The 19,010-nt window shown below is 40.1% G+C and overlaps 1 protein-coding gene across 5 annotated transcripts in view; it reads left to right on the plus strand.

Annotated features, from left to right (window-relative positions):
• The window catches only part of MYRIP (myosin VIIA and Rab interacting protein), a 447,019-nt gene that overhangs the window by 326,137 nt on the left and 101,872 nt on the right, over window positions 1–19,010 (plus strand). For all 5 annotated transcript variants that reach the window (XM_054680553.2, XM_024355418.3, XM_054680555.2 and 2 more), the window contains one exon: window positions 11,323–11,459. In XM_054680553.2, coding sequence (XP_054536528.1) covers window positions 11,323–11,459 — 137 coding nt within the window. The remainder of the gene's footprint in view (window positions 1–11,322; window positions 11,460–19,010) is intronic.

A 19,010-nucleotide genomic window follows, 5' to 3' on the forward strand; every position in this document is an offset into this window, starting at 1 on the left:
ACCACACCCAGTTAATTTTTGTATTTTTAGTAGAGATGAGGTTTTGTCATGTTGCCCAAGCTGGTCTTGAACTCCTGGATTCAAGCGATCCACCCATCTCAGCCTCCCAAAGTGCTGGGATTACAGATGTGAGCCACCACACCCTGCCAGCAGTTCCTTTTTATTGTTGAATAATAGTCCATTTGTGCATACAATTTAATTTGTTTATCCATTCACCTACTGATGAACATTTAATTAGTTTCCAGTGTTTTGGCTGTTATGAATAAAATTGCTATAAGTTTTCTTGTGCCATCTTTTTATTTTTCTTAAAAAGAAATATTTCATAGGGACTTGCAAACAGAAGCCATGTCTGTGTCTTGGGCAGTGGTGAGACAAGATAGTGGATCTCTATGCCTCATGTACAAGTCTTTGTGTAGACATATCATTTCTGTTGAGTTTTATACCTGACAATGGAATTACTGTATTGTATAGTAACCAGTATATATTTAACTTTGTAAGGATTCACCAAACTGTTTTTACTAGCAACATACGAGAGATCCAGTTGCTCCACATCATTACCAGCACTGTGTATTGTCAGTCTTTTTAATATTAGCCATTCTTGTATATACCACATCTTTTATCCCTTCATCTGTTGTTGGACACCTAGGTTAATTCCATATCTTGGCTGCTGTTAATACTGCTGGCAATAAACATGGGGGTGCAGATGTCTCTTCGGTATAATGATTTCCTTTCATTTGGATAAATTCCCAGTAGTGGGATTTCTGAATCACATGATAGTTCTATTTGTAGTTTGGTAAGGGACCTCCACACTGTTCTCCATAGTGGCTCTACTAATTACATTCCCACCAACAGTGTGTGAGAGTTCCCTTTTCTCTGCATCCTCATCAGCATTTGTTATTTTTTTGTTTTTTTGATAATAGCCATGCTAATTGGGGTGAGATAATACCTTATTGTGGTCTTGATTTGCATTTCTCTAATGATTAGTAATTTGAGCATTTTTTCACATATTCGTTGGCCATGTGTGTATGTCTTTTTTAAAATTTTTGTGGGTATATAAGAGGCGTATATATTTATGGAGTACATGAGATATTTTGACACAGGCAGGCAGTGCATAATAATCATGTCATGAAAAATGGAGATCCATCCCCTTAAGCATTTATCCTCAAAATTAGACTGTCTTACAATCTAATTTTATGATTTTAATTATCTTAAAATATACAATTAAATTATTATTGACTATAGTCACCCTGTTGTGCTATCAAATACTGGGTCTTATCCATTCTAACGATTTTTTTGTACCCGTTAACCATCTTCATCTCCCTCTCCACCTCCCACTACTCTTCCTTCCTAGCCTCTGGTAACCATCCTTCTACACTCTATCTCCATGAGTTCAACTGTTTTGATTTTTAGGTCCCACAAATAAGTGAGAACATGCAACATTTGTCTTTCTGTGCCTGACTTATTTACAATGGAGTACTATTGTTCAGCCATAAAAAAGAATGAGATCCAGTCATTTGTATGTCTTCTTTTAAAAAATGTCTTTTCAGATCATTTTCCCATTTTTTAATTGGATTGTTTGGTTTTTTGCTGTTGCTTCAGTTCCTTGTATATTCTGAATATTAGCTCATTGTCCGATTAATAGTCTGCCAATATTTTCTCCCATTCTGTAGGTTGTCTTTTCACTCTGTCAGTTGTTTCCTTTGTTGTGCAGAAGCTGTTAATTTAATTGCATTTGTTTATTTTTGCTTTTGTTGCCTGTGCTTTTGAGGCCTTATTTATAAAATCCTTTTTCAGATCAATGTCCAGAAGCATTTCCCTTATGTTTTCTTCTAACAGTTTTATTACTTTAGGTCTCATGTTTAGTTCATTGATCCCTTTTGAGATGATTTTTGTGTAGGGTGAGAGGTGGAAGTCTAGTTTCATACTTCTGTATATAGATATCCAGTTTTCTCAGCCCCATTTGTGGAAAAGACTGTCCTTTCTCCAGTGAGTGTTCTTGGTACCTTTATCAAAAATCAGTTAGCTGTAAATATGCGGCTTAATTTGGGGGTTTTCTACTCTGCTCCATTGGTTTATGTGTCTGTCTTTATGCCGGTACCATGCTGTTTTGGTTACAACAGCTTCGTGGTATATTTTGAAGTCTGATAATACAATGCCTCTAGCTTTGTTCTTTTTGATCAGGATTGCTTTGGCTATTTGGGATCATTTGTGGTTCCATACAAATCTTAGGAATTTCTTTCTATTTCAGTGAAGAATTTCATTGATATTTTGATAGGGATTGCATTGAACCTATAGATTGCTCTGGGTAGTATGCTGTTGATTTTTTTTTTTTTTTTTTTTTTTGAGAGAAGTCTTGCTCTTGTCCCCCAGGCTTGAGTGCAATGGCTCGATCTCTGCTCATTGCAACCTCTGCCTCCCAGGTTCAAATGATTCTCCTGCCTCTGCCTCCCAAGTAGCTAGGATTAAGGCGCCTGCCACCACGCCGGGCTCATTTTTGTATTTTTTAGTAGACACGGGGTTTTACCATGTTGGTCAGGCTGGTCTCGAACTCCTGACCTCAAGTGATCCGCCTGCCTCAGCCTCCCAAAGTGCTGGGATTACAGGCATAAGCCACCGCACCCGGCCTGCTGTTGATTTTTTAAAAGCTTTGGTATTTTAAGAGATTATCATGCTTAAGTTTGTGAAACTATACAGAACTAAGAATCTTTATGTAATCATCCTCAGGGATCTCAGAGGTAACTTGGAAATTTTTTTTTATAGGATCTGGCTTCATCACCCAGGCTGGAGAGCAGTGGTGCAATCTTGGCACCTTGCAACCTCTGCCTCCTGGGCTCAATCTATCCTCCCACCTCAGCCTCTGGAGTAGCTGGGACTACAGGCATGTGCCACTGTGCCTAATTTTTGTATTTTTTGTAGAGATGGGGCTTTGCCATGTTGCCCAGTCTGGTCTCGAACTCCTGGGCTCAAGCAATCTGTCTCGGCCTCCCAAACTGCTGGGATTATAGGTGTGAGCTACTGAGTCTGGCCAACTTGGAATCTTTTAAAAAATAAGTCAGGGAAATCAAGCATGGACAGCTCTGGACAGTTCCAAGTTGGAAAGCTTTTCCCTATAAATCTCATCACCAGGAGAGCATCTCTCTTTCTTCCTAAGCCACCTCTCGTACACACCTACTGAGGCTTAGAAGCTGCAGTTTGATTATGAGAGAAAATGCCTGGGACAGAAAGCAGGTAGATTCCGGTTTCTCACACATTTGTGGGAATGATCCAGAACCCAAGACCTGTGGGACACAGGTAGTCCAGCCATGCCCAAGATGCCTTTGACCTGGCTCTCCATTCCATCTCCTGACTCACCTAGCACTCTTTGAACAGATTAGTCTGGCTGCACTGTTGGATAGGGCCCTGGTCTGTTTTGTCACCCCTATACGTTTAACACAGTGCCTGGCACATAGTGGGCCCTCAATACATAGTGAAAGAATGAAAGAATGAGTGAATGAACAAATAAATGAGTCTATGCACAGACGCAGGATTCCACCCTGTCCTCTATTTCAGCAGGATGCCGACACAAAGGTTCTTCTCATCTAGCCTTGCCTGCAGTTGTGCATGTTTAGTTGGAAACCAGACACCTGAGCATGGACCAGGGAGCAGTACACTTAGCCAGTCCACCCAGGGTGCTGGGGTCCTCACAGCCCTCTCCCCGCACCTCTGCCCCAGGAACCACATGCATCCTGTGAGTTTCCCCTGAGTCATAAGTTTAAATAAATGCAATAAAATCAGTAATAGCAAATGAGGATAATCATGACTGAGCTTTCCCTGGAAGCCCCAAGGAAGAGCTTCCAGAAAAGCTGTCTGCGTTAACTCTAAGTCAAATCATAATCGAAAACACATTACTACTTTTTCCTGGCAGAAAGTAAATTTATTTTTTAAATTTTATTTTTAATTGACAATAATTGTGTATATTTATGGGGTACAATGTGACATTTTGATATATATACATTATGGAATAATTAAATCAAGCTAGTTAACATATCTATCTCACACATCTTATCATTTTTGTGTGTGACATAAAGCACATTACTTTTTAAGGAAAAGTTTTCTGCTCTACAAATCAACCTGTGGTTTTACAGCTCATTCCCCACGGATTTGCTGTAGTCTTCCAACTCCCTGCAGCCCCAGGCTGGTGCCCTGATTCCACTCTGAGACTTGAGTAAGCTGAAGCATTCTATTTTAAGTTCATTAAAATACTTCGGAATGCTGTAGAGTTTTGGTATAAGCAATGAATGGAGAACTCATCCGATGATGCACTTGAAGTCTTCTCGGGCTGTCTAGAGCTTAGAACATGATATTAGGACTCTTGGTTGCAAATAATAAAAACTCAACTCAAAAAGCCTTGAACAAACAAGAGAATTTGTTGGCTCATATAATGGTAAAGTCCAGGGACTGCCTTCAGGCTTGAGTAGATACAGGTGTTCTAAGTATATGAACAGAATCCTGCCCCTCCCCACTGTCAGATCTGCTTTTGAACCTCTAGGCTTTCATTCTGCCATGGAACCAGCCCTGCAGAAAGGGGGCATCTATTACCAAGATCTCCCATAGAAGCTTCCAGCTCAACCCCAATGGCAGGTCTGAGTCATGAGACCACCACCACTAGTGCCAGGAGTGGTATCCAGCCTTCCAGAACCACATAGACTAAGTTGGAGAGGGAGGGAGGAGTGTCCCAAAAGGAAAAGAAATGTCCCTTTTAGAAGAATGAGGGCCACAGTAACAACTATCCTCCACTGATATCATGTGGACCCTTCCAGCTGCAGAGCTGAGCCTTTCTGGTGACCAGCTGCTCAGAGAGCAGGGCAGGGTGTGGAAGGGGGAGCCTGGAGAACATTTCTCTTCTGCAGTTGCATTTCTTTTGTGCTTTTAAAGATATCAAATAAATCATAAGCCCAGAGGGCATGATTTCTAGAAGCAAGGCTTTCTGTATTTCCTTTATTTTCTGTTATATTATTCTAAATTCTGAAAATAGCTTTATCAGTGTTTTTTAAATAAAAATGACAGATGCTTCTTGTAATAAATTAAAATTCTATGGTAAAATAAATTGGAGAGAGAGAGTCTCTATTCATGCTAGGTGCCTCTGAATAGCACTTGGGCATGATTGCAAGCTCCCAGTTTTTAATCTCTGCTCAAGAGTTTGCTCCTTTGGGCAAGGAACTCACTCTTTCTGCATGTTGATTTATGCATCTATGAAAGAGAGGACTCATCATTTTAGAGCTATTAAAAGAAATTATCAAGCCCTCTTCTGATGCCAGGCGCCTTATTATTTATGTTATATTATTTAATCTTCAAAACAGCCTGATAAGGTGGTTACTGTCATCATCCCCATCTTATAGATGAAGAAACTGAGACTTAGAGGGATTAAGTAATGTGCTCAAGACCACACTTGTAGTAAATGCCAGGGTCTGGGCCACTTCCACCAGCACCCGTACCCATGTGCCTACCACTGCACTGTACCCTGTGAGAATTAAATAAGATAATGCAAGGAAAACTTTTGGCACAGTACCTCAGACAGAGTAAGCACTCAAAAAATTGTGCTCATTTTTTCATAATACTGATACTGATTATATGATGAAGTTTTATGTGAAAGAAATTATACATTTGGTATATTGTGTTTGATAGGTGCTTTTTCTCCCACCATGAGGAAGACAAACCTCTCAATTTCATTTTTTCCACCAAACCAGAGGGGAGAAGATAATGCTTGCCTTCTGCCCTTTCATTCTCCTTCCTGAGCTGCATTTGGGGACCAGAAGTAGGCTTTGCCATGGACCAGTTGGCGACTCTTTCAGGGGTTTCTCTTTAATGTGAGGCCACTTTGAGAGGGACTTTAGAATCTCACACCATGGGTGGGAAGTGTAAATTGGTGCAAGCTTTCTGAAAAAGTCACATCTTTGAACCTGGCTGCTTTACGTCTAGGATCCACAACTGTGGATATGTGAAATTGTTTAGCTGGCAGCATATCCATCACAGAACCGTTTTTAATGCAGAAGAAATGGGAAGGATTCAAGGTCCAAAGATTGGAGATCAGTTACATGAAGCTTGCTGTGTCCATACTATGGAGAACTCTGAGGTGACTGAAGATGTCATGGGAGAAGACTTCAACAACATTACAGTCAATCAGGAATACTAAGTGGAAAAAACAAGTTATAAAACAATGTCTGTCCATCACGTACTGGATTTTATTAAGTGTCTACTAGGTGCACTTTAGTGGTCTAGGCACATGGGATATAGGAGTGGGAAAAAAATGTCTTCTTTGAGCCTATGTTCTATTCAAGAGGGGAAATAGATAAACAAATTAATAATTGTCAATATGTTGATATAGTGATTATTGTTGTAATTACTTAATCATAGAGAATTATATATCACTAAATAGCAGGTACAAAGAAGTATTCTATAAAAATATAAGGAATAAAAATCAGAGTAAGAGGACAGACATGTTGGCGTGGTAGTGGCATTTTTGCAAGGATCGTCAGGGAAGGCCTCCCAAGGGAAGTGATATTTGCACAAAGGCCTGAATGAAGTGTTGGGTTGAGCCTGAGACTATCTGTGGGGAACTGTTTTATAGGCAGAGGGAACAGCAAGATCAAAGCCAGTGTGAGCATGTTTGTTAAAAGACAGTGTGAACATTGTATGTACTGAAAGACACATGTGCTCAGGAAAACCCATTTGTGGCTTTTTCTCTTCATTGAAGTCAGTAACAATTTAAAAGGGGCACCTCCCCACTGCCACCATCACTGTTTCCTGGCCACTCCAGTTGGCTGCCCTGCTGCTGCCCCACAGCCCCTGTCTGCTAAACCTTGTGGGAAGAGGGAGTGCATCCTCCCTGTTGAAAAATTTGGTCTCTCAGAGCTGCTCTGGCCCTGGAGCCCCTTCAGCACCAACCAGCTTTAGACTGACCTCTCGGTCCCTGCCTTCTCTGTGTGCCTGCATGAATACACACACACAAATGCACACACACATGCATGCACACACATACACATGAGCACATGCACATTTGCATGCACGTATGCACACACACACACCCCACCACGAGTTCCAGGACCCCTCCCAATCTCTGTGTAGGCTGATTACAAACCACCTTGCATGGAAGTCTGAAAGAACACTCATCTAATGTCAGGTTCCAGTAGTAGAACTTTGGGTAGTTTTCTGAATCTTCTTTTGCCTGTTTTTATTTCAGTTTTTATAATAATACATGTACTTGGTTAAAATAAATTCAGACAGTAAAAGATATTAAAAGGATTTCAGATCCCCAACTCCTTGCCAAGTCCCAGTCCCCCAGGGAATCGCATTTAAACATTTCTGGGGGCTACCATAATAATCCTAAATAATATGTTTATCTTGCCATTTATTGATTAGTCAACTTTAGACTTTTATGAATAGTTCACTTTTTTCCTATCTCCTTACCTTCCCCTTGGAAGTTTTATTAAAACTTTTATTATATGCTGGCGACCTCTATGACTTTAACTAGCATATTGAAACCATTATCTTTGGTATATATACCTTACACAGTCTGTCTTGACTGCATTCTGTAAGATTTTGACTCCATTCTGCAAGACGGGGAAATTAGCATCTCTGAACTACCCTCATCATTCCTCCTTCTCTTTATATCCAGACTTCTATCAGGCTATCAATGATTTTTAATTTTTCTTTCAATAACAAATGCACATTTCTTGACAGTGTGATCCTTTTATACTTTGTCTATAAATAGGGTGAAAATTAAGTAGTTTCTAAATTATATAAATATTATCTTCTAGAGACCAAAGTCATGACTTGAAATTCATGGAGAGAAAAAAAACTGTTATTCTTGGCTGTAACACTTGGGCTACTTGAAGAAAAATGGGTCATCATCTTTCTTCTTCTCAGTTAGTTTACAAAATCATACAACTTTTCATTTGCTTCATAGTTAGACCATATTTTCTTGAGCTGTTTTTGGTTTTGGTTTTCATTTTCTGAAAGCTTCTAATAGCCTTTCCTTATTCTTGTTGACAGAAGAAAGACGTGGCTCCTTCTTCACCATTTCTCTTCATACATGTAGATTCTTAATTATATACTTATTGAATGCCCCATTTGGGCTGCCTACCTTCCAGATCTGCTGTATCAAATCCTGGGACTTCTCTTCATTGTACTCGGGACAGTTTCCTTCTTTTTAGAGTCCCAAGATCCTCTTTCTTGGATGGCTTTTGGTTCTCCTGGCATACACCTTGAGAATTCTCTTTTCCAGAAAGCAATCTTACATGTCTGAAAATGTCTTTATTTTGCCCTCTTGTGATGATGGTTTGGCTGAACATAGAAGTCTAAGTTCATGCCATTTATTCTTAGAAAATCTATGCTCTACTGTCTTCTAGCATTCATTGTTATTTATTACAAATTTTAGCATCATTATTTTTATCCTTTTGCAAAATATTATTTTTTTCTGTGTGAAGCCACTAAGTTCTCCTTATCTTTGAGGATCTGAATTTTCATGAAGATGTAGCAAGGTAGGTTTGTCTGCTTTATTTTGTTTTATGTTCCATTTGTTGTTTAGGCAATTGGTAGGCCGTCTTAACCTAAAGACTTTTCCCTTTCTTAGCTTGGGGAAATTTTCTTCTATTATGTCTTTGATTTTTTCCCCTCTCTTTCATATTCTCTTTTCTTCCTTTTTGGAATTCTGTTAGATGCTAGACCTCCTGAATTGATCCCCCATGTCTCTTTTCTCTCATATAGTCCACATTTTTGCCTTCTTATTGTACATTCCAGAAAATGTATGTTGATTTTAACTTTTAGGTCTCCTATTAAATTTTTTATTGATCCTGTTTTCTATTTCCAATAAGTTGTTGCTTATCTTCTACATATATTTCATATCACCCTAGCCTGTTGCATGGATGCAGTATCTTTTCAAATCATTATGGACATTAATTAGAGTTTAAATTACTTTCAATATCCTGAGTTATCTTTATTTGCCCTTTGTTACTTGTTGTTAGTTTATCTTGACTCTTTCTTCTTTCTTCTTACGCCATTGGATTGTTGCAAATGTCTGGTGATTTCTTGTCATCTATTCATATTTTTGAACAAAGGACTTAGTTGGTGAATAAAGGTAACCAACATGGGCCTCCTCTGCCATTGGGTAGATAAATATTCCCAATAGACCTCTCTTTTGAAAGGAGTTTAGGGCTGAAAGGTGGAGGTGCTTACTGAGAGCTCCAAGTTTGTGAGTTAGGCAGGCAATTGACAGGCTTTGCCTTGGTGTACATGGATGACATCTGATGGGCAGGCATGTAGGGACTCCCCCAATGCCAAACAAGATAAGCTTCTTCTGTATTAGTCCATTTGTGTTGCTAGGAAGGAATACTCGGGGCAGGGTAATTTATAAAGAAAAGAGGTTTGTTTGGCTCATGGTTCTACCATTACAAGAAGGTGCCAGCATCTGCTTCTGGTAAAAACCTCAGGAACCTTTTACTTATAGCAGAAGGCAAGGGAGCCTGTGTGTCACATGGTGAGAGAGGGAGCAAGAGAGAGGGAATGTTGTCACACTCTTTTCGACAACCAGCTCTTGAGTGAACTAATAGAGTGAGAACTCATTACCACAGGAAGGACACCAAGCCATTCATGAGGGATATGCCTCCAAAGCCCAAACACCGTCCACCAGGCCCACCTCTAGCATTGGGGATCACATTTTAACATGAGATTTTCAATTGGGACAAATATCCAAACTATATCAGCTTCACTGTATGGTGTTAATCTCCATACTGAAGTCTTAAATCTGAAGTAGATTGTTCAACTTCAATAGAGAACCACTTTATCTTTTGGGCCTAAGACCAATCATCCTCAGACCAATTGCCCATTTGTTAGGGAGTAGGGATGGGGGACCAAGAGGCCTCATTATTGTCTACACAACCATTAAATTACCTTTCTGAGTACTGTCGTAATCCAAACCTGCTCTCTGAATCAACCAACTCAAAATTGGGCCTTCCAGTTAGAGTCCAAGCTCTTCCATCTGTTCTGAAGTACACGGTTCTTTGTTACCTTTATGCTATCATTGCCAAAATCTCTGATTTTGCTCTCACCCCCATTCCTTCCTTGTATAGATTGTTTTTTACCTTTGGATATCTTCTCACATTTCACTGGGGTCTGGAAAAGAAGAGCAACTAAATGTGGGATTGTTCTTCCATTGAATTGGAAGCCTTTATATTCCTGTTGGTTTTCTGAATTTTCTAGAATGAGTGTGTATTATTACATTTATAATAAGAAAAATAAGAAAAGCAGCTGTTTTCAAAATAGAAAGACTTTAGAAATTTGTTCTCATCAGGCATAAAAGAGAAGAATCTTGTCTTTCTTTTTTTTATTTATTTATTTTTAGATGGAATCTCACTCTGTCGCCCAGGCTGGAGGGCAGTGGTGCTGTGGTGCTGTCTTGGCTCACTGCAGCCTCCACCTACTAGGTTCAAGCGATTCTCCTGCCTCAGCCTCCCGAGTAGCTGGGATTACAGGCATGCGCCACCACACCCAGCTAGTTTTTGTATTTTTAGTAGAGATGGGGTTTTGCCATGTTGGCCAGGCTGGTCTCAAACTCCTGACCTCAAGTGATCCACCTGCCTTGGCCTTCCAAAGTGCTGGGATTACAGGCATGAGCCACAGCACCCAGCCTGAATCTTGCCAATGTTTTGTACCAACCATTATAGCATTAACCAGGAAACTACTTTCCCAGAGTGCTTCAATCTGAATGAGGAAGAGGCTGGAGAATTTTGCTATCTTCCTTGTGCTTTTTATTTTTCCAAGATGAATTAGAAATGTTGTTAATACAGTAAGAATATTAAATATAAAGCCTACTATTAAATGCCCTGAAACTTCATGGTTTAAAATGTCAAGCATTTATTGGCTTGCTCTTTGGAGTGACTCAGTGGATGTTTCTCCTGGTCGCATCTAAGTTCACTCATGTGTCTCCAGTCAAACTAGTGGCCGACGGCTTCTTTCACCTATCTGGGAGTTGGCCGGCTGTTGGCTGGGGCAAGAGGGATGATTGGGCCAAGTGTCTCTCATCACACAACAGGCTAGCTTGGGCTTACTCACGTGATAAAGGTTGTGGGATTCCCAAGAGCAGCAACAGAGGAAACTGCAGGGCTCAGGATTCACACAACATCACTTTCACTATTTTCTATGGTCAGAGAAAGTCACAAGGCCCGCCCAGATTCAAAGGGAATAAACTTCACATCTTGATGGATGGAGCTGTGAAGCATTGCAGCAGTTTTGCAATTCACCATTTAATAATTCTAATTTTCTGTTGTCTAATTCTGTTTTCCTCAGGCTTCTGAGGGCCCAGTCTCTGGAATGGTTCTACAATAATGTGAAGAGCCGCTTCAAGCGCTTTGGCAGTGCCAAGGTTCTGAAGAACCTGTACAGGAAGCACCGGCTGGAGAGTGGCGCGTGCTTCGACATTCTAGGTACTCTCACTTCCTGCCGCTCTGGGAGTCTTTGGTGGGCTGGTGGGTAGAAGGCCTGGATCAGGGGCCCTGAACACTGGAGCACACTCACCTGGGACAGATAAATTTGCTTAAATATCTGGCACTAGTGAGAAGCAGAAATAGAAGGACGGATGCCAGAGACTCTGCTAAGTTGTGACTCTTTTGGTTCCAGCGTCCCCACTGGGCTAGAGCTTATAAGTTAGAAGCTATGAAGACCAAGTACTTCTACAAATTGTGATTATTTTAATCTCAGATCAAAAATTAGGTATTCTTGATCATCATCCCTTAATGATTAAAACGTTGGAAAGTCATTTGCCCTTGGCTACAGAGAGACTACATCTGTCCCTGGAGGGCATGCCTTCTACCTTCCTTTCTTCTTACTCCAAACTTCTGTTCTTATGGCCCAGAAGGTGATGTAATGGGAGAGTTAGAAAAGTGTCAGCTTTTCTAACTTTTCTCCCAGGAAACTTGAAGGATGAATTTTACCTATGCTGTTTTTATACAGTTAAGATAACCAAGTTACTTGGAATGGGAAATTATATTCTTTAGTCCTATTAGATCAGCCAGTAGAAAAGAATGGTAGTCAGAATATGGACAGCATGCCTTCCAAAAAGGCTGTTTCTTTCTATCTAGTGGCAGATTTTTTTTTCATCACTTGGCTAACACAGGTAAATGCTTTTTATCCATGAGAAACAAGGAAGAAGAAAAAACCTCATTCATCTTATTTGGAGCTTTTTCACCATCATTATTTTACATTGTTGTTTTCTCAATAAAGTCTTTGGTTGTGTCTTATCTAAAAATATGCCAGCCACTTAGACAATGGGGAAAATAGAATGGAGGCACTAAACATGGAGAATCATTAGGGTCTTTTGTTGTCATTATTAGAATTTCTGTCTTTCAAACTGCTCAGGAAAGCTATAGCTAAGAGAGCAGTGCCGAAGGTTTCCACATATTATGTTTATCACCATTTCACCAATTTCTCTAAATACTCAGTAGGAATGGAGGCAAAGAAGAAATAAAGCTTCAAAGTCATACTGTTAGCAGTTTTTCAACCCAGAGAGATATCTCAAGAAGGTTTATGAATAGAATCGGCTCACTCATTTGCATCCCATCCTCTTTTCCTCTCTTGTACATCCTCGGGTATGCTGAATATGCCCCTTTAAATGTCACCAAATTCAGATCTCGTAGGTGTTCTTTACCACTTAATGCACATTGAGGAATAAAGCAAACATGTGGAAAACCCTGTAGAATAGAGCAGAATTTTTATTTCTTTCCCCTTCTCTCTAAGTCTCCACAAGTGGAGAAAGCAGGCATGAATCCCAAGTGGGCTAGTGCAGGGCTTTCAAATTTACAAGGATCACTTTCAAAGGAGAATTCTTTGCTAAGAATAAATATCTGCCCTGATTGAAGCAGCTTTAGGTGCTGGGCCCTCTGTGATTCACCACTTTATTCATCTGAGCCTCAGTCACAGCACTTATCACATATCACATTGCATTCAGGATTACACAGCTGCCTCTCCTGCCAGACTGTGATATGCAGGTGGTAGCTTGTTTATCTGTGTTCTCAAAGCGTGGCTCAAGGCCTGGCACATCTTATATCCTCATTATTGTACTAGTTCAACCTTGAAAGCATTTTATGGGGCCAGGCATGGTGGCTTATGCTTGGAATCCCAATACTTTGGGAGGCTGAGTCAGGAGGGTCACTTGAGACCAGGAGTTCAAGACCAGCCTGGGCAACATAGCACAATCCTGTCTCTACAAAAAAAAAAAAAATTAGTCAGATGTGGTGGCATGCACCTGTCCTTTGAGCTACTTGGGAGACTGAGGTGGGAAGATCACTTGAGCCCAGGAGGTTGAGGCTGCAGTGAGCCATGATTGTGCCACTGCACTCCAGCTTGGGTGACAGAGCAAGACCCTGTCCAAAAAAAAAGCATTTTATGGATACCAAGACACTTCATAGAAATATGGGAATCAGTTGCTTTAATACTATTCGTATCTCCATTTAAGTCAAGATTTCTTTTGGAGAAACATGAAGACAAGCAGACAGGAGACAATTTATGAGATGGTACTCAAACATATAAAGCCATGGTCATAAAACAACGAGATCTATTCTACAAGCTACACAGGAAATTTAGTTAGACTTCAAGTATAGAGAAATCTTCCAGGGCCTAAGTAGCCTCCTGGTTGTGTGAGAAGACTCAAGAGTCCTTCATTAGCTTTTGCCTGTCACCCAATACCCTTTGTAGGTTTGTCATCTGCCATCCTCAATTCATGACTACACATTAGAATCGCCGAGGGTGCTTTGAAAAAAAGCCTTCCAATACCCCAAATCATTGTCCACCCCCCATTAATTACTGCTGAATTTTTGGAGGTGGGATCCAGTATACATATTTTTAAAAGCTGCCTGTATTATTCCAAGGTACAGCCAAGACTGAGAACAAGATCCTCAGCTAGAACTCAGAGAAATTAGTTCAGCAGTGTTCTTCCAGCTCTGTCTAATGGTACTTATTTTCAGAATTTTGATGGTCAGAACATGATATGCAAAATCTGCAGTGCACAAGGCATGTGCTATGCTCCAGGACCCTCAGTGTAAAACTCCTTTCACCTACAGAACGTCTTCACTATGCGGACCACTGTAGTTTGCCATAAAAACACTCAATTCAGGCCGGGCACAGTGGCTCTCGCCTGTAATCCCAGCACTTTGGGAGGCTGAGGCAGGCAGATCACAAGGTCAGGAGATTGAGAATATCCTGGCCAACATGGTGAAACCCCATCTCTACTAAAATACAAAAAATTAGCTGGGCGTGGTGGCACTCACCTGTACTCCCAGCTACTTGGGAGGCTGAGGCAGAGGAATCGCTTGAACCTGGGAGGCGGAGGTTGCAGTGAGCCAAGACTGCACCACTGCATTCCAGCCTGGCAATAGAGTGAGATTCCGTCTCAAAAAAAAAAAAAAAAAAATTCATTGAAGATTCCTTCAATTCGCACAGTCTCACATATCACCCATCACATACACACCTCGTAGTGCCATCAGTTCCTCAGCAGTGCTCCCAAGCGAACCTTCCTCCTTCTCCTGCAGCTCACAGCAGGTGACCAGATTAGGCCTAAAAGAAAACTTGTTTGTTTTATCAGACAAATCTAAGATGTATTCATTTATTCAGTAAATATTTACTGAACACCTACTATGTGCCCATCTGGCTTAAGAGTTGGCGGTGATGAAATGAGCAAGACCCTGCCATTTCAGAGCCAAAACTCTAGTGGAGAAGTCAGATAAGTAAATACATTTATAAATAAAATAATGTCCAAAGGTAACGAGTGCTCACATGGCTCCTCTAATAGACCCAGCATGACTTTTTTTAAAATTTTATTTTATTTTAAGTTCTGGGATACATCTGCAGGACGTGCAGGTTTGTTACATAAGTAAATGTGTGCCATGGTGGTTTTCTGCACCTATCAACCCATCACCTAGGTATAAGCCCCACATGTATTAGCTATTTATCCTGATGTTCACCCTCCCCCTGCCTTGACAAGCCCCAGTATGCATTGTTCCCCCTGCTGTGTCCTTGTGTTGTCACTGTTCAGCTCCCATTTATGAGAACAGAGAACACAATATGACATTTTTAACAGTTATCCTAAAAGAAGCACTACATGAAAAAGGTAAAAGTTGCCATTATTAATATACTTAATCTTCAGACAATTGGATAAATAATATATGCTTTTATTTAGTGTTAGATAAATAAATGGGAAAAATAAACCTTGCTTTTATTATCATTCTATATCTAATTTTGTTTTTATTTTTATTATTTTTTTTTATTATTATTATACTTTAAGTTTTAGGGTACATGTGCACAATGTGCAGGTTAGTTACATATGTATACATGTGCCATGCTGGTGCACTGCAACCACTAACTCGTCATCTAGCATTAGGTATATCTCCTAATGCTATCCCTCCCCCTCCCCCCACCCCACAACAGTCCCCAGAGTGTGATGTTCCCCTTCCTGTGTCCATGTGTTCTCATTGTTCAATTCCCACCTATGAGTGAGAATATGTGGTGTTTGGTTTTTTGTTCTTGCGATAGTTTACTGAGAATGATGATTTCCAATTTCATCCATGTCCCTACAAAGGACATGAACTCATCCTTTTTTATGGCTGCATAGTATTCCATGGTGTATATGTGCCACATTTTCTTAATCCAGTCTATCATTGTTGGACATTTGGGTTGGTTCCAAATCTTTGCTATTGTGAATAGTCCTGCAATAAACATGCGTGTGCATGTGTCTTTATAGCAACATGATTTATAGTCCATTGGGTATATACCCAGTAATGGGATGGCTGGGTCAAATGGTATTTCTAGTTCTAGATCCCTGAGGAATTGCCACACTGACTTCCACAATGGTTGAACTAGTTTACAGTCCCACCAACAGTGTAAAAGTGTTCCTATTTCTCCACATCCTCTCCAGCACCTGTTGTTTCCTGACTTTTTAATGATTGCCATTCTAACTGGTGTGAGATGGTATCTCACTGTGGTTTTGATTTGCATTTCTCTGATGGCCAGTGATGGTGAGCATTTTTTCATGTGTTTTTTGGCTGCATAAATGTCTTCTTTTGAGAAGTGTCTGTTCATGTCCTTTGCCCACTTTTTGATGGGGTTGTTTGTTTTTTTCTTGTAAATTTGTTTGAGTTCATTGTAGATTCTGGATATTAGCCCTTTGTCAGATGAGTAGGTTGCAAAAATTTTCTCCCATTTTATAGGTTGCCTGTTCACTCTGATGGTAGTTTCTTTTGCTGTGCAGAAGCTCTTTAGTTTAATGAGATCCCATTTGTCAATTTTGGCTTTTGTTGCCATTGCTTTTGGTGTTTTAGACATGAAGTCCTTGCCCATGCCTATGTCCTGAATGGTATTGCCTAGGTTTTCTTCTAGGGTTTTTATGGTTTTAGGTCTAACGTTTAAGTCTTTAATCCATCTTGAATTAATTTTTGTATAAGGTGTAAGGAAGGGATCCAGTTTCAGCTTTCTACATATGGCTAGCCAGTTTTCCCAGCACCATTTATTAAATAGGGAATCCTTTCCCTATTGCTTGTTTTTCTCAGGTTTGTGAAAGATCAGATAGTTGTAGATATGCAGCGTTATTTCTGAGGGCTCTGTTCTGTTCCATTGATCTATATCTCTGTTTTGGTACCAGTACCATGCTGTTTTGGTTACCGTAGCCTTGTAGTATAGTTTGAAGTCAGGTAGTGTGATGCCTCCAGCTTTGTTCTTTTGGCTTAGGATTGACTTGGTGATGCAGGCTCTTTTTTGGTTCCATATGAACTTTAAAGTAGTTTTTTCCAATTCTGTGAAGAAAGTCATTGGTAGCTTGATGGGGATGGCATTGAATCTATAAATTACCTTGGGCAGTATGGCCATTTTCACGATATTGATTCTTCCTACCCATGAGCATGGAATGTTCTTCCATTTGTTTGTATCCTCTTTTATTTCCTTGAGCAGTGGTTTGTAGTTCTCCTTGAAGAGGTCCTTCACATCCCTTGTAAGTTGGATTCCTAGGTATTTTCTTCTCTTTGAAGCAATTGTGAATGGGAGTTCACTCATGATTTGGCTCTCTGTTCGTCTGTTGTTGGTGTATAAGAATGCTTGTGATTTTTGTGCATTGATTTTGTATCCTGAAGACTTTGCTGAAGTTGCTTATCAGCTTAAGGAGATTTTGGGCTGAGACAATGGGGTTTTCTAGATATACAATCATGTCGTCTGCAAACAGGGACAATTTGACTTCCTCTTTTCCTAATTGAATACCCTTTATTTCCTTCTCCTGCCTAATTGCCCTGGCCAGAACTTCCAACACTATGTTGAATAGGAGTGGTGAGAGAGGGCATCCCTGTCTTGTGCCAGTTTTCAAAGGGAATGCTTCCAGTTTTTGCCCATTCAGTATGACATTGGCTGTGGGTTTGTCATAGGTAGCTCTTATTATTTTGAAATACGTCCCATCAATACCTAATTTATTGAGAGTTTTTAGCATGAAGCGTTGTTGAATTTTGTCAAAGGCCTTTTCTGCATCTATTGAGATAATCATGTGGTTTTTGTCTTTGGTTCTGTTTATATGCTGGATTACATTTATTGATTTGCATATATTGAACCAGCCTTGCATCCCAGGAATGAAGCCCACTTGATCATGGTGGATAAGCTTTTTGATGTGCTGCTGGATTCAGTTTGCCAGTATTTTATTGAGGATTTTTGCATCAATGTTCATCAAGGATATTGCTCTAAAATTCTCTTTTTTGGTTGTGTCTCTGCCCGGCTTTGGTATCAGGATGATGCTGGCCTCATAAAATGAGTTAGGGAGGATTCCCTCTTTTTCTATTGATTGGGATAGTTTCAGAAGGAATGGTACCAGCTCCTCCTTGTACCTCTGGTAGAATTCGGCTGTGAATCCATCTGGTCCTGGACTCTTTTTGGTTGGTAAGCTATTGATTATTGCCACAATTTCAGATCCTGTTATTGGTCTATTCAGAGATTCAACTTCTTCCTGGTTTAATCTTGGGAGAGTGTATGTGTCGAGGAATTTATCCATTTCTTCTAGATTTTCTAGTTTATTTGCATAGAGGTGTTTGTAGTATTCTCTGATGGTAGTTTGTATTTCTGTGGGATCGGTGGTGATATCCCCTTTATCTTTTTTTATTGTGTCTATTTGATTCTTCTCTCTTTTTTTCTTTATTAGTCTTGCTAGCGGTTTATCAGTTTTGTTGATCCTTTCAAAAAACGAGCTCCTGGATTCATTAATTTTTTGAAGGGTTTTTTGTGTCTCTATTTCCTTCAGTTCTGCTCTGATTTTAGTTATTTCTTGCCTTCTGCTAGCTTTTGAATGTGTTTGCTCTTGCTTTTCTAGTTCTTTTAATTGTGATGTTAGGGTGTCAATTTTGGATCTTTCCTGCTTTCTCTTGTGGGCATTTAGTGCTATAAATTTCCCTCTACACACTGCTTTGAATGCATCCCAGAGATTCTGGTATGTCATGTCTTTGTTCTCGTTGGTTTCAAAGAACATCTTTATTTCTGCCTTCATTTCGTTATGTACCCAGTAGTCATTCAGGAGCAGGTTGTTCAGTTTCCATGTAGTTGAGCGGTTTTGAGTGAGATTCTTAATCCTGAGTTCTAGTTTGATTGCACTGTGGTCTGAGAGAGAGTTTGTTATAATTTCTGTTCTTTTACATTTGCTGAGGAGAGCTTTACTTCCAAGTATGTGGTCAGTTTTGGAATAGGTGTGGTGTGGTGCTGAAAAAAATGTATATTCTTTTGATTTGGGGTGGAGAATTCTGTAGATGTCCTTTAGGTGTGCTTGGTGCAGAGCTGAGTTCAATTCCTGGGTATCCTTGTTGACTTTCTGTCTCGTTGATCTGTCTAATGTTGACAGTGGGGTGTTAAAGTCTCCCATTATTATTGTTTGGGAGTCTAAGTCTCTTTGTAGGTCACTCAGGACTTGCTTTATGAATCTGGGTGCTCCTGTATTGGGTGCATATATATTTAGGATACTTAGCTCT

Source organism: Pan troglodytes, chromosome 2 (assembly GCF_028858775.2).
Source record: "Pan troglodytes isolate AG18354 chromosome 2, NHGRI_mPanTro3-v2.0_pri, whole genome shotgun sequence".
NCBI classification, from domain to species: domain Eukaryota; kingdom Metazoa; phylum Chordata; class Mammalia; order Primates; family Hominidae; genus Pan; species Pan troglodytes.